This window comes from Lichenostomus cassidix, chromosome 5 (genome assembly GCF_008360975.1).
Source record: "Lichenostomus cassidix isolate B80296 chromosome 5, HeHo_3.0, whole genome shotgun sequence".
Lineage (NCBI taxonomy): Eukaryota > Metazoa > Chordata > Aves > Passeriformes > Meliphagidae > Lichenostomus > Lichenostomus cassidix.
In genome coordinates this window covers 22,451,690-22,479,306 of record NC_139486.1, presented here as the reverse complement: position 1 = coordinate 22,479,306, position 27,617 = coordinate 22,451,690, and the positions used below count along the sequence as shown (strand labels likewise).

At 46.4% G+C, this 27,617-nt stretch overlaps 1 protein-coding gene across 2 annotated transcripts; it reads right to left on the bottom strand.

Moving 5' to 3' along the window:
- Nucleotides 1-11,170: 11,170 nt before the first annotated feature.
- Nucleotides 11,171-26,649, bottom strand: TGFB3 (transforming growth factor beta 3). Of its 2 annotated transcripts, XM_085061716.1 has the most exons (7): nucleotides 25,628-26,639; nucleotides 20,051-20,214; nucleotides 18,610-18,739; nucleotides 16,996-17,103; nucleotides 16,023-16,194; nucleotides 15,516-15,669; nucleotides 11,171-13,163 (listed from the first exon to the last, which is right to left on the bottom strand). In XM_085061716.1, the coding sequence occupies exons 1-7, from the start codon at nucleotides 26,343-26,345 to the stop codon at nucleotides 13,005-13,007; spliced, it is 1,605 nt and encodes a 534-aa protein (XP_084917842.1). In that variant the 5' UTR covers nucleotides 26,346-26,639; the 3' UTR covers nucleotides 11,171-13,004. The 2 variants fall into 2 exon arrangements, with proteins under 2 accessions (XP_084917842.1, XP_084917843.1); XM_085061717.1 differs by lacking the exon at nucleotides 15,516-15,669 and having other exon boundaries at nucleotides 25,628-26,649.
- Between the last annotated feature and the right edge of the window lie 968 nt (nucleotides 26,650-27,617).

The window sequence follows — 27,617 nt, the reverse complement described above, 5'->3', positions numbered from 1 at the left end:
TGTTTTGGTTATAATTTTATTTATTAATTCACACACCCAAAATATATGCTGCTGTTCTACTGGACAGGATTTTAAATCTGTCTTTATGTTTCACTGTTGGATGCTTGTGTTCTGTGTGGTTTATTTTGTATTTTGATTTCTCTTTGTTTAGGCTTTATAAACTTTTTTAATGGGCTGATGTTTTCAGACTCAAGCTTGAACCCTAAGGCCCAGGTGGCTCTTATCAGTTGCAATAGTGTCTTGGTGAAGCACTCTAGTTAAAATTTGCCTAGTGTTATGGAAATTAGTTTACTTGTGTTAGAAAACAGCCATTTTCCAGCAGCTGGAAAATGTATTGGAGAGAAGGTCCACCCATCCTTAAAATGAACATGAAGTGGCCTTGGCTCTGGCTCTTTGTTGGTGCCAGGTAAAAGGAAAGCTCAGTATTTTGCAACTTCTGCGTTGACCAACAGCAAGGGGTGTGATTGATAGTTCTCAAAGGTAAAAAATATCCTGTTGCTCGTGTCAGAGTCTTCAGAGGTTGGATTCAACATCCTGTTTGATCTCTTTTCTTACTCCACATTCCCCTGTCATTTCTAGTTTGTACAGTCAGTGTTAGGAGATCATTCTAATGTGTTAACAAGTAGATAATGATCAACCCAAAGGGCTGGCGAAAGAAATTGTATCAGAGGGAAAAGGTGTTTTCTCTTGAAATGATTGTATTTGTGTTCACTCTTGGATTCCACATATTTTCTGTCACTCAAGACCAGATAAATTGTGAGAAGATTAAATAATTAAGTTCATACCTTATTACTTTCACCATCACTTGCTTCAGGCATGAATTCATAGGACAGAACATGCATTTTTCTATTTCTAGTGTACTCACACATATGACACACATTGAATATTTCACTTGTCCACAGTGCAGCTCTCTGATACAGCTGTTCCCTTCATTGGCTTATCTTTCATTTCCATTAGACAGTCATGATCATGTTCACTTTGCATTTTTTTTGGCTCATGATTAGTGAAAGTTCAGTTGCAGACTTGTGCACATACTCACCAGCTGTGGGCTTCAAGACCCTAGGTGTGTCTTCTCACAGCCTTCTCACACTCTACTGTGTGTGGTATTGGCTATCGCCTCCAGCTCGGTTGGAGGGGCTATTTCCATGTAAGATTTAGCTTCAGTAAATAACAATTCCATTTCTTTCTTCCTCCCAAAATATCTGAGTTATCCTTATTCCACTGGGTTTTATGTACAGGATTGAGTAGCTGTAGGATATACATCCTTGTGGAACTCTCATCTCTGTTTTTCTTCTTGAGTTTGTTCAGGTTATCACAGTCACCGCTGAAAACTGTAGAGAGGTTTGGAGGATAGAGATTTAGTTAGCTCAGGAAAGGTGATTGTCTTATGAGAATCATTGTCAGAAGCAACATTCGTACATCTTTGTCAAGAAAATTACCAATTAGTGCTGGCTTATTATGAACACAGGTGAATTGTTTTGTCAGCTTTGCCAGTCTTGCACCCACTCATTTTGGGATAATGATTTGAACTTAGTTACAACCATTTCTTTCTGAACTTTGCATTGCATATTAGATGTAGCCAACTTCCACATCTGTGACTGTGATGGCTTAGTAGCAGTATATCAAAAATCTTGTCTGTAAAATTTTTTAAATATTCAGGAAAATGCACGGTGGAGTCTAAGACCCTCATTTTGAAGGGATGAATTTTGTCAGTGTCGGGAGCAGCGAAGACTTGCATCCTTTTGCCCAGGAAAATTTTTCTTCTGCTTCCAACAAATTAAGTGAAAACCAACCCAGGAGTATCAATACTGGTCTGTTACCTGAAGCCAAACACCTAGACCTCAAATTCCTGTTTATTCTCAGGGTGTGTTAGCCAGAGCATTGAAGGACATAGCAGTATTCCTTTGCTTTGAGCATCTGCTAATCCCATCTCTGAACACAAATGCTGTTACACTGGGAACATGTGCAATAGAGAATCAGGAACAAATTCTGTGATTCCAGCCTCTTATTTTTTCCTTCCCCCTGTATTCTTCAGTCTGGGGTCCATATGTCTTTGTGAATGGTGGGTACTGTGTACTGAAGGATCACCTGTGTATTTTGTATCATCGCAGCTCTGCTACCTCCACGTCTGTCCCCTTCCATAAGCCTCTCTGTGCTTCAGGTGAGAGGTTCAATGGGGAAGCATAGAACTGTTTCCCACCCACCTTGGGTGGGAAATTTTACAAGAAGTGTTTTCTACAAGGGGGGGAAGTAGAATAGCAAACCATTCTGGATGTATAATAGTTGCACAAGGGAAGTACAATTATATCTATCTGTCCCTCAAGTGTGGTTTATTTTTTCTCTGCTTTTAGGACATTTACTTCCTTGTATTCATCAGCGGTTCCATCAAAAGTGTCCTTCTTCACTGCAAGAAAATTACCAATAGAAAGCCCCAGCTATCATTCAGCATCTGTTTCAGTGGTAACAGTGAATAATGTAATCAAGGGATCCCTCTCTTCTGTGATTCCCCCACTTCTAAATTACAGAGCGTGTTCTAGTGACAGAGAATCAGGCTTATTAGTCTCGAAAGGAGTAATATGCATATCAGAGTTCTGGAGGCTGAGGTAATGCAGAGTTCATACAGCATTTTGTGCCCTGTTTTAGATGATGAGCATACCATGACATAAAAATTAAGGGCGAGGATGTTAGATTCTGTCCTTTTCAGAAGAGCTGACTTGTGCTCAATACATGAAGTATTGTTTCCTTTTAACAAGTTTTATCTTGGCCTTTAAAAGAGCCTTACAGGACATGTGAGTGCCATCAGTGGGAGATAATGTTGTAGCCCTAGATAAACTACTTAGTGTTGGATGCCAGCAAGATGTACTGAAATTTCTATTCTTAAGACTAGGTACGTTTTTGGACAATCATGATTTGTTGGAAATACTCCTCACTGTGATGCCTGCAAAGTTGACGGATACATCTTTGATACTGGTTCCACATGGTGAAAGGAGCTTGTGGTATGAAGACCTTTGTTTACTGGTAGGAATCCCAGTGCTGTGCCTTTTCCTCATAATGGAATACAGATACTCTCCATAGGCATGGAGTTGAATGGCTGGCAGTGCTAGACCATTCTTCTTTACCTGAGGAGCTCACTGATGTACAGATGACTTTACAGAACAGACTTGGATTCTCAGCTTGCATTCTTTCAGGCCTATACCTTGTACTAATACAACAGTTCAAGTAATTTTGGATTACTTGCTGGAAACAAAAGTAGTCTGGCTCCTGTTTTATTTTTTAAGGTTTACTTGATAAAACTGCCAAGGACTGTTTTCCTCAGTCAGTCGTACATTTGCTGATGATCCTGGGCTCACTGTTTGAATCTGAATGGGTTATTTGCTGGTGTATAAATAGTTGGATTTTTTGGTTTCAGGGGCTGATTCATCCCCTTCAAATTATTTTCTTTCTGAACACATTATTCCCATGGATCTGTCATAAGTTTCTTCCAAAAGAAGTTTCTGAGCTTTACTTAAATCTTTGCTTGACTTTTTTCCCTTCTAGAACCTCATGTTTCTAGAGCTGAGAGATCCTTGTTTACACCAAACATCAGCAGAACCTTATTTAGCTATACAGAACTTAGATTGCTTATACCAACAGCTTAATATTCATAGTCCTCTTCATGCAGAAAGTGGTTAATTGAAAAGAGATGGGCCAGGAGACATTTGAGGGAGAAGTTGAAATGGGAGTAATTGTTGATAATTGTGCCCAGTAGAAGTAGGAACATCAAATGAAGCTTAACAGATATAAGCTAACATATAAGCTTCAAATTAAAAAAAAAAAAAAGTAGCGGGAGATGGCAACTTTTTTTCACAGTACTTGACCTATGGAATTTCTTGTTACAAGATGTGCATACAAAAAAACAGTATGTGGTTTCAAAAGAGAAGTAGACAAATCCACAAAAAGGTAATCTTTTAGGGCATATTAAATATTAAAACTGAAAACCAGGAAGTTTCTAAGACTTCTCAAATGACTATTCTGGGGAAGTCTCGCAATGAGCTTTCCCAATTTTTAATGTGTCTATCAGGCATGGGCTGTTGACCTCTGTCCAACAAGAGCTGGGCTAGGTGGTCTTGTAGTCTGACTTTGTATGGGTGTTTTATTTTGACAGCTGCAACAGACTACTAGAACAGCCAAGACAAAGCTACTTTCATGACAGTGGCATGTTCCACCAGAATTCATCCTGTGGTATTGAGTTTTCTTACGAAAAGTGTCTGTTGCTGACATATGCTAAGTTGTCACATGCAACTTGTCTACACTTCCACCTGGGTGAGCACTATATATTACAGAGGCTTTCAGAATGATGAAACTTTTAAAAGAACATAAAGGACACCAAGATCCTCCTCTGGACAAATTGTGATTTTGGAGGAAAGTAGGTTGCCATATGGAAGTCATTGATAATATGATCCTTGTAAATGGTTAATCACATAAATGTGGAAAGAAACGTTCCACTAACTGAAGCTTTTAAGTTATCTCATTCATACACATTTCACTTCTTGCCATCTTTGTCTTCCAAAGAGCTCAAGTGCAGAGTACCTTCCATGTGAATTTGCATGACCACAGCATGTCTTAATGAACCTGGTAACTGGTTTCTTCCCGCTTTAGAATACTGCTGTCCTTTTCCAAAGAATTCAGTTTCCCTTCTGACTTAGAGATGAGCAGTTAGGAAATGCAGACTGATCTCAAAATTGTTGGATTCTGAGTCTTCCTTTGCAGTTGTAATGCAAGAGGACAACTTCACTGAACTGAAGGTGACAAATAACACCAAGTCTGCCCTGAGGAGTCTGCTCTGTTTATTATGTTACCAAAAAAGGATTTTATTGGCCCTCATTGAAAAGGAGTTTTCACTGCTGTTTTAAATTAAAAGGAAAGAATCACTGATCACTGTGGAGACCCTGGTATGAAGCCTTTGCCAGTGGTATTCAGTGAATCATAGTGATTCCCAAGGGAAAACACTATGCTTAACAGGGCCTCTTCTCTACAAGTCCATGCCTACAGCACACACAGTGAGCTTAAGAAATCTTATATTCTTTAAAATGAAGTGGCTTCTTTATCTGACCTATCAGACAAACAAATCAAATTGACCTTAAAAAGACCAAATTTGATGCAGTTGTTAAGAATTTAGGGGCTGTTAAAATGCATCTTTTATTAACAAAATTTCTATCATTTTTTGGGGCAGGTGAAAGAGGTGCTGTTTTCTCTAAAAGCAATTTCACCACTGTATTTGGCCTTTTGCCTTCTGCTGCTCTGGTATATGCAACAGAAGACAACCCCAGAACATTAGTTCAATCTAGTGCCCCTGCAAGAGTATTTTAGAAAATCTTATTTCACCATAGTTACAGCAATGGTAAAGTGTAGTCTCCTTCCCCCACACAAAGAGGAGACAAGTTAAAGTACTCAGTGTAGTTATGTTCCAAAGACATAAAATCTCCCCCTGAAATATTTTGGGGTTATTTAGCTGATCCCTATATTTTGAGTATTATCATGTCAAAAGTCAGGAGGGAGTCTTTGAAAAGTTTCTGTACTGACAAGTCAAAATGTTTGACTGTCATCACTCCTTCATTCTACTATAAAAATGTTCTTTTCTGAGTTTGGGGAAGAAAAATAACAAAGGGTTTTTTCCACACTGTTTCTAGTAATTATTGTGTAGGATTTACCCCATGGTTTTCATGTGGTTTTGCCTTATTTATATGATTTTCTGAAAAAGTTAGCTGTGTCAGATATCTTTAATACCATATATTTAATGCACCTGGGATGTCTTAATACACCATTCTTCAAGATGCAGATGGAGAGCTGTGAATTTACTGGGAAGTTGTAGGAATCCCATTGGTGCCACTACTTATGTTATTAATGCTTCCAGTTGCATGATGCTCCATTCAAACTGGGGTTGTCTCCCTTCCTGAAAGTGTTGTCTCCACTATTTTTAATTCCAGAAATTCAATGTGGAATACATTTTATCTGTGATATCAGCCTGGATTTTTTTCCTCTTATCCACAGACCTACAAAACTCATGTCTCCATATGTGTAGTAAAACTTCCTTTTGAAAATTATCTAGGAATAAAGATTGGTGGCTCTTTCTGCTGAATTGTGGCCCTGGTCTTTTGAATGATGGCTTTTGCTGAAGGCAGGTAAAGTTTATAAAAATGAAGACAATTTAAAATGTGTATTCAGCACTTTGTAACTGCTGCCACACCACACTTTCCTGAGATTTTATTGCCATCTCCTTTATTTTGTTTCTTTTTGTTTGCTCTCTTTGTTTCCAGTTCTTCAGATTAGTATGATAGAGTGCTTAGCATGGTAGTACCTAAATGAGATCTTCAGGTCCTGAAGCATACTTAGAGAATTTTGTAGCAAGTCTCCTTTGAGGGGGCAGATGTCAAATTGTGTCATGCAAGGCAGCTTGTTGCAAGCCGGATATCTTTCAGAGACTCATGTTGTGAGTCAGACTGTCTGCTACTGCTTTCCCCCACAAGTGGAGTTTCTTAAAAATCCTTGAAAACTGTGGATTTCTCCCAAGCATCTAGTCAACCTGCAAGAGGGTTTCAGCACTTCAAAAGGCCACATTTTTGTTTCAAGAAAGGACCAGAACGTGGTTACCAAGACATTCCCCAGTCATTACACTGCATGCATTGCACAAATCCTGTAAGATTTGTCCCTGGCTGCACAGCAAATCTTTGTTTTGTCTGCTTCCTGAAGAGGATAATAACTTCAGGAGAAAAAAGAAATCCTTCCTGAAAAATGTCAGGAAATCTGGTTTGATATGACCCAGCTGGTTTCTTTCATCAAGTGATGTACATGCACTGACCATGATATATTATTATAATGTCTCATGCTGATTTCTGTATCTGATGAATGAATATCTAAACAGCTAGTGAGAAATGGCTGAGTGTTGGAAGAGCAGAAAAAGGAAGTCAGCTTTGCTTTCTGCAACACACTTAATGCCTACATATTAATTATTTCTTGTATTGGCCCCTGTGGACAGCAATGAGGTATCTTCTTCCTTTTCTTCTGTCACACCTGAAGGATGGGATGCCATCCAGAGAGACCTGGACAAGCTCAAGAAGCAGGGCCATGGAGACCTCATGAGGTGTAACAAGGTCAAGGGCAAGGTGCTCCACCTGGTTCAGGGCAACCCCCAGTATCAACACAGGCTGGGAGATGAACAGATGGAGAGCAGCCCTGCAGAGAAGGACTTGGGGCAGCTGGTGGATGAGAGGCTGGACATGACCTATCAACATGCACTCACAGCCCAGAGAGCGAATTGTATCCTGGGCTGCATCAAAAGCAGCGTGGTCAGCAGGGTGAGGGAGGGGATTTTGCCCCTCTGCTCAGGTGAGACCCCACCTGCTGTACTGCATCAGCTCTGCGGTCCTCAGCACAGGAAGGACATGGACCTGTTGGAGCAAGTGCAGAGGAGGGACACCAGGATGATCAGAGGGATAGAGCACCTCTCCTGTGAAGACAGACTCAGAGAACTGGGTTTGTTCAGCCTGGAAAAGATACGGCTTAGGGGTGATCTAACTGGGGCTTTCCAGTACCTGAAGGGAACCCACAAGACAAAAAGGGACTTTTTACAAGATCATGTAGTGACAGGACACGGAGGAATGGATTCAAATTGAAAGAGAGTAAGTTTGGATTAGATATTAGGAAAAAATTCTTTACTGTGAGGTTTGTGAGGCACTGGAACAGGTTTCCCAGGGAAATTGTGGCTGCTGGAACCCTGGGGATGTTCAAGGCTAGGCTGGATGGAGCTCTGAGCAAAATGGTCTAATGAAAGGTGTCCCTGTCCATGGTAGGGGATTGGAACTGTGATATTTAAGGTCCCTTCTAACCCAAACCATTCTATGATTCTGTGATTTTGCCTAGCAAACTAAGTGGAATGAAAGACAAAGAATATCACCCTGCACAAAGATCACTACCCCCCCTGAAAGGAGGAGAAATAAGTCTTTGTCTTCAGAAGGTACTTCTTGGTATTTCTTGGTTGAAGTTAACCATACCAGCATAAACCATATGGGACAGAGTTTCTGCCTGAAAGCCGTTCACCAAGTTTGCAGGATGTGGGAAACCAATAATGGGGGGGAGGGCAGAGGAGGATGGTTTACCATAAACCACAGCTGTAAAGAAACTGTTATTCTGTACTAGATAGAAAGGTCCTTATCCCTAAGCGTATTTTCCATTAAATCATAAGCCAGTACTGGAAAAGGGCCCAGCTGCTTGACTGAATGGCTTCACACCATCTCTGCATCTTTCGAAATGACCTAGTCCTATATAAGTGTGATATAAAGCAGCCAACTAACAGATCTGTAATCTTGGAAATTGATCTTTCCTGGAAACACAATGTGACATCCAAAATGTTGTACCATATTTTTTCAGTAATTTTGGGCATAAGTGGCATCTCAACTGCATTATTGTCATTTAGAGAATGGCAACCATTAATTAACATTTTTCATTTGCTGTATTTCTTGTTGATATACCACAATTCACTTCTAAGACAATCTATTTCATAATGAGTAAACTGTCTCATCTCTTCTGTGTTGGCTTGTTGCATGATAAAGGATCTTGTATTTGTCTCTGAAGCCTCTCTTCAAGAGAGGACAAGAGACACTGAGCTTTGTTGTTTCCATGTGTCACTTCTGGAACTGCATCAAAAATTAACCAGGGTTTAAATTAATTCCCTATATGCAAAAGAAAATACTGGTAAAGCAAAGATCTGAAAGTCCAGGTGTTCTTTTACTAAACATAGTAATTTTATACAGCTTTTGACCAATATTTTCTAGTGATTTTGAATGTAAAAAATAATAGATTTTATTTTTAAAGAATTAGAAGGCATATTTTCATCCTTGCACTATATCCAAATTGCTGCTGTTATTCTAAACCACAATTAATATGTAGGTTATAGGCAGCCAATAAGACCACAAAGTCGTATGGTTTTCCAGGTGTGTAGATACAACATTGTTCAATCCATATGTATTGAAAACTGTATTTTCATGGTTGATTTCACTGCCTTTCAATCACATATTAGAGAAGACAAGCCAGTACTACGGAGATGATCTTTTGTATGTCACTACAAACACTTGTAGTAGACAAGAAACCTTTTCTGCACAATGGAGTTGGCCCTAGAGCTGCATTCTGGTCACTCTGTGACACTGAACCTGCCTTGCATTGGACCTGAGATCATATTGAGGACATCTGTCTTTTAAGGCGTTGTAATGGATCCTCTTCATGGGATGGCTGTAGTGACTGCAATTACAAAGTAATCTGAGCGAGACCTTGTGTATATTTGCTGTAAGGACACTCTAGTCACAGATAAGGAAAGCTTCAGAGCAGCACAGAAAGATAAGAAAAGGATCTGTGAACTGAGATAACAAAAATTTGGTAGCTACAACAGAGACATAAGACATCACAGGACTCAGCAGAACAGAGCTATGGTGTTGCCAGAGGAGTGGACAGGTATGTTTGTCTTCTCTTAATTTGGGCACAGTCCATCTTTCTAAGTGTATTGATGTCTGTTGGTTATGGAAGGGTGAAACACCAAGCAGCATATCCCAGTTCACACAGTGGTAACAGGGATGTGCTTTATGTAAGTGCAGTGAGATAGCTAGAGACAATCCAATTCAAAGTCCAGGACACAAAAGACTCATTTAGTCTGCAAAGACTATTCTTTGCTGAGGTGTAAGTGTATGTTCTGTACTCACTGTAGCAGTGTTCCTCTCAGAGCTCTACAGTGCACTACAGCCTCAAAAACAAGGTGTTCAAGTTCAGGTCTAGGCCTTTTGCATGCTATAATTTGCCACAGAGAAACAGGGACTGCACAGATGGTTGTTTGATCGTCTGTGTAGGATCTCCCTTGCGGCCCTGCCGATTAGTTTTTTTTCCACTCTTTCTAACCATTGATCTTTGTTAAAGAGACAAAGTGTGCTGGGATTGTTTTCATCAGCTTTTGTTTGTTTCTGAAAACAACAAAAGGGAACTGTTGAGAGCTGTATTCAGTGTTGGCAATGAAGATTCCACTTTTTCTTTCCCATTGTCTTCAATTTGCTAGCTAGTAACAAACAGCATAGTAACCGCCCTCTGCCTTCTCACACAAGTGTCTTGAAGTATTTTGGTACACTTGTGCCCAGGAGTGCATTCAATGTGTTACTAAGCCCCATATAGCTTGTATAGTTTGATGTTGAATTACAGATAAAACACCTCTAGAAAAGTTATTTAAGAAAACTAATTCAGAGCCTGTCTCACAAATCCAATTCTCAAATGTTGCTAGGGAAATGGAAAGCTGGACAGAAAAGCAGTAACTGAAATGTGTTTGATTTCAAAAGTTACTGTACCCATGAGTATACCTGTGTCCATATTGGTTGGACACCCCAAGACTCTTCAGTCCCGATTTTCCCTTGCCATTCTGCCTCCTTTGCCAAGAGTCAAAAGGCTGTCCTTCTGCTGCCTGTTTCTGACACTGAGGAGCAGCAGTGAACAAGAGCTAGTAAGACAGTCCTATCTCAAGGGGCTGCCAGGGTTAATCCGTGGGTGGTTCCCATGTGCTCCAAGTGCCACGCAGGACTTTGAGTGTGCAAGTGTTCTAGTTCAACCCTTTGGAGCTTCCCCTCCTTGCTTTCCCCCCTTTATTAGCAAGGAAGCCCTTCAGTTGGATGGGGATCAAAGCCAGCCCAGGGCTCGGGAGGAACAATGACCAAAGAACAGACTGCAGCTTGTAAACCAAAACCTCCCTCGGGGCTGCTACTAAAAGGAGATCAGAGAGAATTCCTATGCCAATAGGCATCTGGATTTCTCCCCAGCACACTCTCTTGTAGCTAGTAAATTTCTGGCCTGTCTATCAGCATGGTAGTGTAGTCATAATGAATTTATTTGCTCCCTCCCTGGGCAGGCAGCAGGGAAGCATGGGTATGGGGAGCTGCACAGGGCACAGCAATACTGTAGTGCTCAAGGACTGATCAGAGCTGCACCTTTATCATCACACCAATGACACATGTCAGGGAGCCCCAGAGAGAGGAAAAGGATAAAGCACTGGGGAGTGCCTCTATCAGAGCACATGTACCCTGGCCAAAATGTCACACAGGTTAGCAGGCTGCCTCCACTGACTCACCCTTGCTAACCTCTATCCAGCTGGTGATGGTGCAGGAGGGGCTCTTTATGGTTTATTAAAGCATTTGAGTTTACATGTTATGGCAACCTCACATGAAGCAGCCACTGCTGCTAAGGGCTTGATGGAAGAGCTGGATTCTGAGCTGACCGTGGAGAGCCTGGCCACAGGCGATTAACCAGCTAGGTGTCATTTTACACTCAGTTGCTGGGGACCAGGAACTGGGAGGTGACAGGGAGGAACCTCTGTGGTCTCCAGAACATGAGTTTTAAGAAGCTGTATTTTGGTGAGTCAGAGACAGTCTCTGAGTCTCATGTGGCATTCAGCACCAGAGATTTTTACCTCTGGGAGTATCTACGGCTGCAAAAGCCCATTTAAAAGACTATGTTGATTTCTTGCCTGGGCAGCATCTGTAATCTTTTTTATGAGCATCAAATCAGTACACGAGAGGAAGGGTGTGTTATTTACCTGTATGTATGTACAGGTCTGTACTGGCAGACCATACATATATTCAAATGGACATAGGACATTTGTCAGTTGTGGCAGCTGCATTGCCTTGGATATTTAAACAGTATTGTTGAGTTTTATATTTGAGGGGAGTTTTATATGGATCTATCGAAAGCAGATGCCAGAGGCGATGTACATGTCTGAAGGACTACGTTGGGACAGGGCACATATACACCAGGTATCGTTTGAAGGTAATAAGAAATTTCCATTTTGGGATTTTCTTGCTGACCTTAATTCTATCTGCTCTTTTGAAGAAACATTTTGGACAGGGTAAAAAGTTTGGACTGAGTATGCTACAGCAGTAGCAGTTTAAAAACAGCAAACCATCTAACCCTCCAACAAACCATATGCTTATGAAAAAATTAGCATCTCCCCCCATCCCCCAAATATTTATTTTTTACAAAGTTTTTGAGATTACTAATTTTTTAAGTCTTGGCAGGTGAGACCAAGTTCAGGTCATCATGCAGAACAGGTGCAAAACACCCCAAAGCACCTCACAAACCACAACAGACAAGAGGTCCTCAGGGTGTATCAGACCACAAATTAATAGGCCCAGTATTCAGGTACCCACAGATGCTCCTGCCCTGACCCTGAAACCATCTCTTAGAAACTCCAGGAAGGTAAAAGAGCTGAATGGAGACATCAGTCCCTCTAAAAACAGACTCAGCACCCTCTTTCCTTGTCTTTGCCCACCCTCGGTAGGCTGACTAGGTGGGCAATGTTTGCAGTTTGCATTTGGAAACCAATAGCCAGGATCTGTCAACTGAAGGTAGAGGTTTGGCAGACACAGTTTCAGTTGCAGGACTCCTGGAGCACAGCTCTGAGGAACAAAAGTCTAAGTGTATCTCTGGGCATTTCTTCTCTCAGTAGCTTCCTCATTTGGTGCATTTTCCTTCTCTAAGGAAACTTTCAAAAATTCCTCCTACAGGGAAAGCTTTTAATACTTCAGGCTAATGGGGAGGGCTGAGGTCTTAAGATAGCTAAAGCAAGAACAGAAAACATCTCCCTTTTTTCATTCCCCCTTTCACCTGCTTTCTCATTCTCTTGCTTTCTGAGCTCAACCACCTGGCATTCAAATACACAGCAGTTCTTCCACATTATCCTTTTCTTCTGCACCAACTGTCCAGCCATTTTGGAGAGTGTGGCCTTTGTGTCACCAAAGTAACTCCTAGAAGGAACATTACACTGCCAAGACGATCAAGGAGTGTTCCAGAAGAAATCCCCAAGGGCTGCCAGACTCTCAAGGTTTGGCTCTTGGCCCTCAGCATGCGTAGTCTCTGACCCCCAGTTCATTTTGTGTTAGCCTGGGAGCAGGAGAGTGGGTGCTGACAGTTTTTTTTCCTTGGCTTTGGATGGGCCAGGGGGCCTTTCAGCTGCACTTGCAGGATTTCACCACCATGTTGGAGAGCTGCTCCACTTTTGGGGTCCTCCCAACATAGTACAAGATAGTGAGTGGCTCCAGGTCCTGGGGAACACAGCAGGGTGAAGCAGATGCCTCAGGGTTCAGCGTGTTATATAAACCCAGCACCTGCAGGAACAAAGTAAAAGTCGTGACAAGGTCAGGAATACATTTAAGTTGGTTGAGAACAGGAAGGGGCTGCCAAGTAAACAAGTCTCCAGGTGTTTGGACTATGCTCATCAGAGGGTATTTCCCTGAGATGAGTAATACTCCCCTGTCACTTCCTGATCATGGACTGCTTCTAAATGGTCTCACCTGCCCTAGCCTGACTTTTTTTTTTTACCTAATTGTAATACCCTTGCTCTCTGTGACTGATGCCTAAGGGTTGAAGGGAGCACAAGTAGCTGTCTCCTTTCATCTCAAATTTGGTACAGCAGTGTGTCACAATTTTTGCTTTTAACAAGGTTGGGTGTAACCAGCCTAGGGCCACGCTGTCTTGGATTCTATTAAAGAAACGAGAAGAAAGAATATCAGTGCTGCTTATTTCAACTAAAATCTCCAAATTACACTGGATGGGTGCCAGTCCTCTCAAGGATCCACAATTCCCTCCCAGCTTTGAACTGTCTGATGCCTTCTCCCTCCACTCCATCCTCCAAGTCATTACATTGTAATACTGGAGCCAGGACAGTGTCCTGTGGGACCCCACTGGATTCTTCCTCCCAGCTGGCCCCCACCCACAGATGACTATACACTGCAGCCTTGTAACCACTACAGAACAGTTGCCACGTTTCATGCCAGAGGTGACCACGTCTCAGCAGTGAGCGTGAGCTCAGCTGCACTACTGTGGTCTCTTAAGTGTTTATCTGGTATAAATGACAGGGTCTGGCACATTGTATTTTAATTACTTTACAGTCTTAGGGGCTGAGAGGTGCTAAGAATACATACTGTTCTATCATCCAGATTCATGTAATTGGAGTTGTTGTGGTAGAAACTCTCTGGGATCCTAGCCAAAATACCCCTGGCTGTACCACAGGGTATAACGTGCTCTGGGGCCACCACTCAACAGCAAGTGGGGCCACCACTCAACAAACAGACTGGTGAGAAGTCTTCTTTTCACCATGTTTTTCCTAAATGGTGCTGGCAAGCTGTCAGCAGCTATATTGTTCTGCAGTTTTCTTCGATCGCTTCACAGACCTTAACGCTTGCTCATTTCCTTTCTTGCTTAAGATCATTAGGAGTCATTCTAAAGTCTCCTTTCTCTCACACTGATTCAGTCCAGTTATCTTCTAGAAAGCTTCTCAGGACAACCAGATGGCAAAGCTACATGCCCATTACCCTTTCAAAGCTGTTCATTCCCTTGCTTTGTCTTGTGCTTACTGCCCAGCATCTGTTCACTTCTTCATCCCCACTGATCAGCTGTTCCCACTGATATTAGTCCTTGAGCTTCAGTGAACCCTACTGCTATGCAGACTCTCAAGCTGTCAAGAAAATGTTAGCATCTTTTCTGAAATACCATCTTTACCTAGTTAGTTATTCTTCAGCTGAAACTGCTTTTTCCAGTAACAGTTTTAGTGAAATTTGAAGTTAATTTGCTAGTGAGCTGTTGCACTGTCTGGATTGCTGCATTTTGTCTTATGTGGGCAGAAGCACAGGATTTTCCTCTGGCTATTCCTACTTCAGCAGTGGACTGTCTGATCCTTAGTCTGTCTTTTCTTCTTTATACTTTGCCCATGCCTGTGCTTTTCTATTACTTTTACTTTCTTCCACTCTAGCCAGGCTCAGACTGCATTCTTCTGAAAGACTAACCAGAAGTTATGCCTAAATTACCTAAAGACATTTGCCTTCTGCCAAGTTTTCACTCAAAAATCTCACTGCATAGCAGCTTCCTCCCTGCTGTAGGTCAGGTAGGATTTATGCAGTTGGAAATGATACCTGTGAGAAAGGAGACCTTACTGAATGGCCGTGTTCACTGCTGGACATGGACATGAATTTCCCATCACTTCTGGGCTATAGCTGCCCCTTTAGGAGCAGATGGCAGATACGTGCCATTGCACAAGTTTTTCATGACAACCTTGCACAGAGTATAGAAAAATCCTCTGTCCACTGCAAACTGCAGGAGAAATTTCGGAAGAAGGTAATTACCAGAACTGATGTTTTATGTGAACAATTCAGTTAATACTATAGTCACTGCCAAGTAAGTACCCTAAAGCCATCAGTCCTGCTGTTTCACGTCTGATCCAAGAGACAACAGCATCTTTCTCAAGACTTGCCTGAAAGCACATTCTCAGTACTGACTCCAAAGACAGCACATTTTCCCTGATGAACCACCTAGGCTTTTATCTGTGATTTCCTTGGAATATTTTTCACAAATACTGGTCTGAACTGCTTTTGCTGCTTTGAAGAGACTGGATATTGATCAGACTTAGGGAGAAAGGGGGAATCACAGCCCCAAACCCTGGCAGGATAATATACTGGATGTACCGTGCTGTGAGTGGTGTCTGCGCTGCGGAGGTATGGACAAGGGCCCGAACAAAAGTTAGCAAAGTAGCCCTTAGGCTCGTGGACCCATTTCCAGCCAAGGTCCTGTCGGAAGTCAATGTACAGAGGACGCACGCAGCAGTTCTCCTCCAGGTTCCTGAAACACAGTGGTTAAACACAGGTGAATCTAAAGGGGGGCGAGGTACTGCTCATGCTGCTGGCAGGCAGCTTTCCCACTGCCTCTGTGAGGCAGCACCCAGCTGCTCAAGCAAGTGGCAGAGGGCTGCTGCAGGGCCCTGCCCAGCCTGTGTTCCACAAAGGTGCTTGCAAGTCTCTTTGAACCACTGGCTGTGCCAGAAGCACACAGCAACTCTGCTGAACTTTCCAGTGGCCCTTCTGGCACCATGGTGTCCCACAGCCCCCTTGGAAGGCTCTGCCTTTTCCAGTGTCATGGAATCTTGCCAGGCCTGCCCACCTCAGGCACAGGATGCAGGCATGTTTCTCACTTACCGGAAACAGTAGTTGGTATCCAGGGCCCGTTTCTTTCTCTGGCTTCCCAGCACAGGGCTCTCCAGTCGATGTGGGGGTAACATCATCAAGATGAGGTGGGGATTATGCAAGTCCTTCTGCTTCTTCAGGCGTCCCAAGTCCCCACGGCCATAGTCATCCTCACTGTCAATGCCTTCAGAAAAAGAGGATCCACAAAGAAGAAATCAGCATGAAAGTGGAAGATGCAAAATGACCTTTCAATGCATTTAACACTCTCATGCTTACTCTTAAACCAGGTTCAGGCGCACGTCCACTTACTATAGGACTTCTTCCCTCACAGAGACTCCTTTATTTCTGGTGAATTTGACTGCTGCAGGCCTGCAATAGAGGCTTATGGACTACCTGTTTTACCATTTGCAAACTGCTGGTGGGGCCATTAATCCATCCCACTCACTCCTGGCTTGAGTCCCAGGACAGGCAGGAAGATGAATGGTTTAAAGAAGATGTCAGATAATTGGCACTCTGCAGAACAGCCTCAGAAATGGAGCCTGTGGGGGCCGGCGGCTGCTGCCCGGGGCTGCAAGCCAGGAGGTTCCTGGTTCTTAGGCCAGCCAAGCCACTGACTCTCTGAGCCACCTCACACAGGATGCCTAACTTCCTAGTGTTTCAGTCACCCTAAATGGAAAGCAGACCCGCTGTGGAAATCTGAGACGGCATCAAGTTGAACTTCCCAGAGAGACATTGAACTACAAAATTATTCCTTCCTGTAGACACTCATACAAACTCACCCAGACTGTCATTACTTCTTTTTCTAACCTATGTATATAGTGGATATACTCATACAATGGACATGCAAACCCAGATGTGTCTGTTTTAAGACAAATGTTACACAATGTAAAATGCTTGAATACACAAAGCAAGGCTTCATTTTCTTCTTTAGATGCTTGAGGCTTCCCCTTCCCCAACAGCCTCCCCTAACCCAGCTCTTTATCACCTTTGAACTTGATCTCCAGGACCTCATGCAAATTCTCCAAGATGTCCCCGTTGGGCTGAAAAGTATGGCAAGGACAGTGTATGCTAATTTCCAGGCCAAGGTTGGACTCTGCAAAGAAGATAGCTCTGTGAGAAACAGTCTCTGCTGGGGCAGCTCCTGGTGAAAGGAAGTTTTAGGGAGGACACATACTGTGCTAACTCCTAGACAGTGGGTTGGTCTCAAAGTCAGGGATGCTATCAGAGTTGGGGAAGAGAAGCTGTGTTGGGAAGAATAGGAAGAAAAATCCACCAGTTTCACCTTTGCCAAAAGCATTGCTCTTGCTAAAGGGAACTTTTTGAGGAGGTTAGAAGGGTGCTTCTTGTTACTTTTTTTAGGCTATTCAGCATCCAAAAGCATTTGTGAGCTTCAAGGAGCTCAACTTGGAAAAAAAGTATTTTGAAGAGCGGGCTTTTGGTCTCTGTTAAATCAGTTTTGCCACCCTTATTATCTGTTATCTGGCTTCTCCTTAGTGTCTGAAGAAGAAATATGAGAACAAGCAAGTTGGATTTGGACAAGTAATTTCACTGGAAGCAGTTTCTCAGCAGCTGCAACCTCCTGTTTTGTTGAACTGCTAGCAGTCTAAGTCACACAGACTTTCCAGAGGCAAGTCTATTTTCATAATAACTTCCTGGACCAGTCATGCTGTGTGGGCCTGACTAAAGGAACATAAAACTCTTATGAAAGCTCCTTTTTTATGTTGTGCCATGAATTAAAACATCTGGCTTCCCGCAGCATTGACAAGGTGCCTAGCACCTTTCTTGCTCAGCACTATATATACTCTGTGATGTCTTGTCAGCTAGTGTGCCTGCCCAGAGCTTGCTGCAGTTCCAGCTCTGCACTCCAGCCATCAGGACACAACTTAGATTGCTTGAAATAGGAGGAGCCTGCAAGCTCACAGCTTACCCCTCCAGGGAGTGGCTGCTTGCCAGTACCTGCATTCCAGTCTTCAGTGGCACCTAGCTTCTATCTGTGAGGCCAATCCAGCTGTGAGTCACAATGCCTTATGCTCCAGCTGTGAATGGGGTCAGTGTTCTTGCTGGGAACTGCCCCATAACTATCTGTTGGGCTGTCCAGCAGTGGCAGAGGTATGTTTTCTGCAGTGTTAAAGCCTCCATCTGTCTAGGTGTGTCAGCCTCTGGTATTTCCTCACCTTTATACCTGGCAAGCTGTACACAGCTAAATAAACCAGGATCCTTGCTGCTTTTTCCCCTACTACATTTGCTCTAATCCACATCAAAATTTAAGCAAAGCATTTGTCACTTTCTATGTATCATTTAGATGAGCAGAGGGGTCCCCTCTGGGCTCAGTGCAAAGAATTTCCTCCTCCAGAGAATGAATCCACATTCTGACTAAGCCCACAGAGCTACACAGTGGGGCCTCCAGGACAGACCAAGGAATCTAACAAACATCACACATTGAGGAAGTTGTCTGGAGAAAGGCTTGTTGTCAGACTGAAAGAACCTTGGTTCTATGTGAACCAAACTCCTGTAACAAGGAGAGCAGAAAGATACTCCTGTCAACATTGGTCCCCATTTCTATGGATGCCTAGCCATGTGGTCCACCTAAGACCCCTACCTCTGTGCAGAAGCCACTCACGCACGGTCTCGGTGACATCAAAGGACAGCCACTCAGGGGAGCCCCGTGTCTGCACATTCCTGCCACTGAGGTACCGCTGCTTCGCTATGTGCTCATCCGGCCGAAGGATCTGTGTCAGAAGGAGTGGTAGAAAAATTCAGCCAGTGGCATGCAGAAGGAAGGGATAGCCTTCAGTCTTTTCTGCTCCCACAGTTTGCTAAAAACTAATTCAGAAGGTTGGTCTTGGCAAGTGAGACACCAGGAATACCCTGGCTCAGATGAGAAGGACATGCTTCACAACCAATTTGAACTCCAGAGACCTACACAATGCTTATTTCTGTGTCCTAAACAGCCCACCACTCTCAGTTCAGCATTGTTTTGGGGCACACATCCAGAGGCACAAGCACATGGCAATTCATTTCATAGATGGGTTTTTGTATACACCTGTGGAATATGCATCTGGATTTCAGAGTAGAACCACCAGTAAATAGAGCATCTTGCCACAAATCATCTGCCCAGCAAGGTGAAATAAACCCAATTTATTGCGTTCTCACTGTGGCATTTTCAGGTGTCCTACAGTCTTCAACTTCTATCAAAACACACCAGGGCTGCTCAGGTTTGGAGATCTCTCCCTCTGCTCTGACATCTCTTCCCGCTTCCAGACAAACAATCACAACATATTCAAGATGTTCCTTCCTGCAGACCCCAGGTTGATTACTGAACCTATGGACAAGCTCGGAGATCACCTCCTTGTCAGTGATGTCATCTGGTGGAGAATTGCTCTGACCTTTGAAGCTGGATTCCAGGAAATCCTCAAGAGCTACAATCCAAAGACAATTTTAGCTGCACTCTTATGGAAAAGTGGACAGACATGAGCCTGTGGGAATATGCTGCCTGGATGCTAAGCTGTATTGTTAGGTTGTCCAGTTCAGCCCGTGACCACTTCCAAGCCTGAGCCAGACCTTATTCTGTCAGAGTCCCTATGTTCAAAGCAAACTCCAGGTAAGTACCTGGATTAACAGGTGGCCTGCATTGTGCTCCTGGAGAGCTGCTGCTGAAGGGAACACTGAAAGCAAGCACTCTTTTTCTAGTAAATCAGTGACAAGACAGAGAGCTCCATCCATTGTATTAGCACCAACTGTACTGCAATAGTCAAAGGAACAAAACTGCCAAGGAACCTACACATGCAGATGTGACAGAAAGGTCAGTCCTGCTCCACAGATGAGGGGCTCCCCTTCCAAGTGGGAAAAGGGCAGCACTACATTGTAAAAGTAAAGAAAGGTAACCGTATCACTGCATATGGTGGAAGAAGCCGTATGAAGTTACAGCAAGCACGTTTCTTCTCTCTCTTCTGTGGCTCTACACATACCAGTTGAGACACCCATTAAGGAGTCAAGCTACTCTAGGCTCAGATACTGGGGAAGGTGATAAGAATACTCACCTGGAAGAGCTCAATGCGCTGCTCACTGCGTTTGGAGCTTGGGTTGGGCATGCGCAGCACCCGAAACTCAGCCCGAAATAGGTTGGTGCTGTTCTTCTCTGCTGAGGACACATTAAAGCGGAACACGTTGGAGGTGACCCCTTTTGGACAAATGCCCAACTCATCTAGGAAAGAGAAATGGAGAAAGACTGAGAACCACATCTCTGAGGGGCAGGATCTCAAATAAATATTGTTTGAGAAAGAGCTTTCCAGTAGAGACCTATCATTCAAACATCTTGCCACCTGTGAAGCACAGCTATCTAGCTCAAGATAACACAGGATGAATTCACTCAAATTTCGTCTACATTGCAACATTTTGCAAACACTCCCACTACTGCCATCATTATTTCAATGCCACAAGACAGAGACTCAGTAGACACCAACCACAGTATGTTTATTATTTTGTCTTCTAACCCTGCTCACCAAATGTTACCAATACTCATGGATTGGCTTCATCCAAAATGACAACCCCAGCCTAGGCAATGGGGCAACCTCACTTGAAATTACTGGGGCCTATTCCCAACAGCAAGGATGCTGTGATTCTGCTCATGATGGAGACATGAAGCCACATAGGAGGTGATCCCATTGCTGCCGAATCTTAGTTTTACAAACCTTGACATTGTCTCCTAGAATGGAAGCCACCCAGTGGGGGGAAAAAAAAAAGAAAAAAAAAGGCATGAAGTGTGGAAGACCCTTTAGGGCAGTAACAATCCAATGTGTATTGAAAGAACTGGTGTTTAAAATTAGTTCTCACTCATCACCTGAAGAAGGAATTCATGAATAGTATTGGGCCTGTGGAGATAACACACATGGGCAGGAAATAATACAGCAATTCTCTGCTTCCAAGTGTGCCTGCTGAACCGATAAACTCCTTTCACAGATGCCTCAAAAGAGCATATGTAAAAGCTATGAGGTCCAAAACAGAGTCCTCAAGAGAAAATAACAATCTATTCAATGGGACTGTTTTTGTCTCATGGAAGTCTTTGTTGCTGCTGTTGTTTCTCTCCTGTTGAGCTTGTTAGCCTTCAAGGCTCTTGCATCATGAAAGCTTCCTACAGACAAGACACAGTAGCTCTGGCTCTACATCCACATGCAGATTTGTTTGCAGCCCTGCAGAGCCTCTCAGATGACCTCTGAATGTTGTCCAATGTAGCAGGAGGCTCTAAAATCTGCTGATATTGAAGTTGTTTCTAAACAAAAAAACAGGGAAAGAAAAACTATCACCTGTTCCCAGACATGGTTCCAGTCTGTGACAAACAGGCTAGAAACCCTAGCTGGAACAACCTTTAAGTAACATTCCTGAAGTCCTGCAGGTCTCTCTTTTGATCCCACCATCACTATCTCCCAAGAAAAAGCTTCTGAAGATGGGATAGTGTGAAACAGCACCTGAGTGCAGAGCTTCACCTCCCACGCCATATTCTGATTTCAGCAACACTGATGCACACTCATATCAATAGAGATGAAGGTCTTCCTCTTGTGCTGTACTCAATTTCAGCATGCAAGAGGCTGCCAGTTTTCAAGGATGTGTAGGGTGCTGAAATTTTATTCAATAAGATGCTCAAACTGGGCTTTAATTGGAAGAGCTTTTGTCATTAGTACTCAATGGAACAGCATTCCCATACAGGAAAGTCTCTAGCTGTTGTTGAAGAGATGGCTGTTCAGAAATCCCAGAAGACCAGACCCCACAGCAGGCACAAGCTGGCCTTCTCAGCCCAGCAACCCTGCAGCACAAGGAATACCCCCAGCCACACACAAATGCCTACTGTGGGGACTCCACCCCTGTGACCAATTCAAGGTTTGATGGCACAAAAAAGCCCAGCAGAAAACCCAAGTTCTCATTAAACACAGGATCTGAGTAAGTTCCCAAAAAAATCATCCAGCTGAAGTCCAACACTGTTCTGTGTCCTAGACCTAGGCAGATACTGTGTTTCAATAGCCCCTGAAGCTGCTTTGCACGCCTAGCCATATTAGTAGTGCTGTTAACAGCCTGCCCTTTCATTTCAGACCTGACTGCCTGGCTGTAAGGGGTGTCCCAATTATCATCAGAAATGCCTTTTTGCATCAGACCAGTGGTCAGTGTAGCTCAGTTTGTTTCCACCATACTGAGCTAGACTGACAGTCTATTCAGAGACTGCAAATCTGGTCCTACAGCACAGAGCTGATGAGACACAACTAATACTTTATCATCTCCTTAATATTTTTGCCTAAATTAGACAGCCATGGTGGTAAGACATTACATCTGTTGGATTTCACCTGCTGTTCCCACCTTACTTTCTACCAACTTACTTCACCATCAAGGTGCTGGTCTTGGGAGACCTTCCCAGTGAAAACAGTAATAGCTCTCCTCCCTTCTCTGAAAGTTTCATGTTCCCTTTGTACCCTGGGAACAAGCCCTCTGTGATGCAGAAATGGAGCTGTGTTCTGTGTTTCACTTTGAGCCCTGGGAAGCTGGAGCCTGTTTCTCAGAGCAAGGGGTTCAGGATACAGGTCTCACTCCCAGGAAACCTGACAGCTTTGGGGCAAAGTACTTTTTTGCATGAGGTCACAGGCAAAGGCAACAACGGGATTTTTCAGGGAATTTGGTCCAGTCCCAGCTGAAGTGTGTTAATCACACTGGAATCCAGACCTGTTCACCACAATCACGGGACAAAGCCTGGAGGCAGTATTCCTGCAAACTGTCCCAGTCCACAACACTGAATGGCAGTCCAATCCTGGAGAGTGGCAATCTGTGACACTCTGTGCACCCATGCCAGGCTATGTTTGGTATGACATATCCTCATGATTGGATCCTGCTATTACTGTGGAGTCCAAATAGCCCTGAGCTGTTCACTGCACCAGTGATGACACCAGTACCTTCTTAGTGGGGATAATGTGATACAGGGAGCAGGTTTTTTGGGGAGCTTCCATCTTCCTACCACTGCTCCAAGTGAGATGCAGGCTCACCACATGCTGCCAATCCAGCAGAAACAGCTGTTGTTTCTGGCAAGCCCCAGGAAGGTTGATGGCTATGGAGTTTGATGAGAAGGAAGGGTAGGCTGTCTGTGATCAGGTATTGCCTCACTCTGTATTATACGCCTGAATCACCAAGGTGTTTCATGCTAAAGCTGCATAACTTTAGAAAAAAAGTTGATCTATACCGAACTCTGCAGGTGGCAGGTTTGGAGGGAATAGATGCTTGGCCCTAATGACCCATGACTTTAATTGCCTTGTCTCTCAAGCTGCCTTGAAAAACTGTATTTCCCCAGGAAGGTACGCAAAAAGCTGTTTGCAAGACTGTAGCAGATGCTCTCCAAGCTTGAACCTAACCAAGTCAGTGGTTAAGGAGGTCTGATCAACCTGAGTTTTATGAGATGCCTGAAGTTAATGGCTGGTCACAAGTGAGTTATTCTCTGAAAGAAAGTCCCTTTTTATTCAGGCAGTGTACCTGAGAGGCACAGGAGAAAAGACCATTCTGTGGGTCACCAGGCAGCTCAGAGAAGGGATGGAGAACTTGGCTCTCCCCCCTGCTATTTTTGCTCCTCAGCTCTCCTCACTTTTGAGCCTTGCATCTTTGAAAAGGATGGGTTCTCTGAGCCAGTGTGACACTTGACTAATAGTCTGGAGCTAGAACAGTTTGTGTGAGTGTGCACACATTTCAGACTTGTCTGTATCACCACTGCAGTTCCTTCAATGGAGTAGTCCTCCCCTGCCCCCCTCCCCCCCCCCCGGAGCAGACTGGCTTTGGCTCAGAGCATGCTCTTAGATCACCACCTGGCACAGTGACAGAGTCATGGGAAAGTTGAACACCAGCCACTTCTAAAGACACGGGGCCAAATTCAGCCATGGTGTAAGCGATGAAACTCCCCAGGTTTCAAAAAGAGCGTGTCTCTTGACACCACGATCTGTCTGGAGCTAGTCTCTCCCAGTGACCAAATTATAAAGTTCCCTCTTTCTCTGGATGGTGGCATCTACACTGCTCACTCCCAGCAATTTAATCTCAGCCCTTCTAGGTCTTTTGAACCCACTGTCGCAGTGTCCTATGGAGACACGGGACAGGATCATTCATTTCCACAAGAATTTTCCCCAAGCGCCAATCCCTACTTAGCACTCCTTTTCATGCACCATTTCTTCATTCCTCTTTCCCCTCAGTTTTAGCAAAATCCACACCCCTAATTTCATTTGCTACTGTTGTGCTTTGTGCTTCTTTCCCCCCAAAACGCTGGTGCATAGTGTGGCTGTACTATTTTGCAGACACTCGGTTTTCCCATATATATTTATAACTTCACAAACGACACTTCAGTAGGTGAAAAATGCTGAAAAACAGGTAAGCTGCTATACCCTTTGCACTTTATGTTCCTTCAGTCTTGGTGTCTCCTGAGCTAAGAGCTAATCATAAAACCATATGGAGTGCAGTCTGCTAGAGATTAAGTAAAATTTTTTGCATTACCACATTGTAGCTTATTCCAGCTCATCATATGTCAAGATTAACATAAACCTGGCAGAGTAACTGCATTCTGAGACTGCCTGCACGAAGTCACAGCTCCTCCCCAGAACGGCTGGTGTTCAAATCTTGTCACCAGGACTGCACAACATCACAGGAGAACACCCTGGATAGTGGTATGACTGCATCTTCCAATTCCAAGGAATCCTAAACAAACCAAAATGACTGCTTGTGCCTACATGTGCTCAGCATCTGCAATCTGCTTTGGGTTCATGTCTGCTCAGTCTCTGTCTTTGCATCTGCTCAGCTTCTGCACCTGAATCTGTTTAGTGTCCACATCTGGGCCTGCTCATCATCTGCTCCACACCTGCTCAACATCTGTCGTATTTCCTCAATGCCTGTGTCCCCTTGGGGGTCCCCTTGGCATCACTGCTTTACACCTGCTCAGCCTCCCTGTTGTCTTGCCTCGCTCTCTGAACGTTCACACTAACACCTTTGACAGTGTCCTCCAAGCAGCAGTCTTTTCAGCAAGTGCCTTTCCACCTTCTCTACTGACGGCGCGCCTGCTTCACGGACCGGACAGGTTGCCTGTATCTCTGCGGCAGGCGCTGGAGCTTCAGAAGGGAGGAGGCCGTCTACCTGCTGTCACCCAAACAGCAGACCTGCGCCTCCTCCCAGCCCGGTGCGCAGCATTCACCCCGCCACCCGCACTGCCGCCTCCCCCGCTGCCTTCCCACCTCACGGTTCCCCTCCCCGCCTTGTCCCGATGTCAGGGCTCCGGGCACGGGCTCGGCTTGCCGCTGCCGGCCGGGGCCTGTGCCGATGCCGCTCCCGGACCCAGCCACTCACCGTTCCCGCTACCGGGCAAGCCCCGCGCCGTCCCGCCGCCGGTCCGAGCGCCCCCCGCTCCACGGCTCCCGCTCGCCTCCGCACCCGAGCGCGGCCAGGCGGAGACGCGCCCCGCGCCCGCCTCCCCCTCGCCGGAGAAGCGGCCCCTTCCACGGGGGCCCGGCGCCCCTCGGCTCCGGCCGGCCGCCCCTCCCCCGCGCCCGGGATCCCGGGCAGTCTGCCCCGCGGGCGCGGCACCCCGGCCGGCACGGGGGGAGCCCCGCACTTACTGTGCTCGGGGAGGCCCTGGATCATGTCAAATTTATGGATCTCTTTGGCATAGTATTCGGACTCGGTGTTGTCCTGAGAGCAGCTCTCTTCCTTCTCCTCCTCCATCTCCTCAAGCAGCTCCCGAGTGCTGTTATAGAGGGCCAGGATCTGGTAGGGCACATGGGCCGGCCCCACGGTCTCCGGGGGACTGGTGAGCCGCAGCTTGCTCAGGATCTGCCCCCGGATAGCCTCTACCCTCTTCTTCTTGATGTGGTCTAGGTCCAAGGTGGTGCAGGAGGACAGCGAGAGGCTGACGGTAGCGAAACTCAGCAGGGAGAGCAGCACCAGAGCCCTTTGCACGTACATCTTCATGTGCGAGGAGGCTGCGGCGACGGGGGCCTCCGGGAGAGACCCCCGGCCGGCGGCGAGAGGGCGCGGGGGATCGGGCGGTGTGCTGGCGGCAGCCTCCCCAGATCCCGCAGGCTGAGGCTTGGCGAGGAGGTGCATGAACTCACTGCGCCGTGCGCGACTCAGGACTTCCAGGAAGAGCTGGCAGCGCTCCGCAAGGAGAAGCGGCAGGCGCCGTGCCTCGCCGCGCCGCGCTCCTTCCCCATGCGCCGCCCCGCGCCCCGCGGAGCCGGGGGCGCCCCGCCGCGCCGCGCCGCCGCACGTGTCAGCGGCCCGCGCCGCCCCGCCGCCGCGGGGGGAGCGCCGCGCCCGCCCCTCTCGCTGCACCATTCATGCCCCCGCCGGGCCCCGCGCCCTACATCGCCCGGTGCCCGGCCCTCGGCGCCCGGGAGCGCGGCACCGCGGAGCTCCTCGTTCAGCTGGGAGCGCTGCCGCCGGGCCGTCCGCTGCGCCCGTGGGTTCCGCTGGCCGCCTTGCCCCGGCCCGTGCACCGACACCCCTTCACACCGGCCCGCCCGCGCACACTGCCGCTCCCCCGGCCCCGACGCTGAAATTTTATACCTCCCTCCCATGACGTCCCCGGGATGGGGCTCGGGCGGGGGTGGGAGCTTCAAGCCCGGCCTTCGGCCGCGCCAGCCCCGCGCTAATAGCTCCAGCAGCCGCTCAGCCCCCGCCGCCCCCCAGCCCCCCACTCCCGGCCCCGCCGCCGCCCCCGCGCGCGCCCGGGGGCACCTCGCCCCGCGCGCCCCGAGCAGCCCCGCGCGCTCCTCCGCGCGCTCTCCGACGTGGCCGCCGCACCGCCCCGCCGGCGGCGCGCGGGCGCCCCCTGCTGGCGCTACCCGGGCGGCGGGCGGGCCCTTCGCGGTGGTCCGGACGGCGCGGGGAGGCCCCTCCCGCTTCCAGCTGCGAAATCGCATTAAAAGCCGCTAAAAATACCCCGAATACTTTCCTGATGTGGTTTCTTTCCGAGCGAGGGAGGGGCCGGGCGGCGGGTTTCGGGCGCCGCGCTGCGGACGGGGGGCTGCGGCGGGACTGGCGGCCCCGCCGGCCGCAGGACGGTGGCGGCAGTGTCAGGGCGATGCCCCTCGGCGCTGAAGGCAGGTGGTAGAGACGGCTCTGTGGGGTGCCCGGTCACGGCAGCCCTCGGTGCTGAGAAGGGGCTGCGTCGGGCATCCGCTGCCCTCGGAGGGGGCGAGGGCCACAGGCGGCAGACAAAGCACAGGCCGTGGCTGGGGTTACAGTTCATGACCCGGGTCTGTTCGGGTCCCTCTCCCGCGGCGTGCCCTCACTACGCCACCCGCCACACCGGCCTCCCTCCTCAGTGTCGTGGGCTGAGCCCGTGCCTGTTGGCCCGAAGACCACGGAGGGGTTCCCGACCCCTGGAGCGAGCAAGAGCTCTTCTCTAGGCATCACCTGGACCCTGCCCCTAGCCCTCTTTCCGGCACCAGCAGAGGGACAGCCCCCGAGCCAGCGGTTTTGTGCCTTCCCAGCCCATGGCAGCCGCTCGAAGCACTGGCTGCGCTGCCAAAGGAGCCAGTGGGTTGGTGGTGCATTGGAAAAGTGGGGCAGGGACAGCTGCTCTGGGGCTGTGGGCAATGTGGG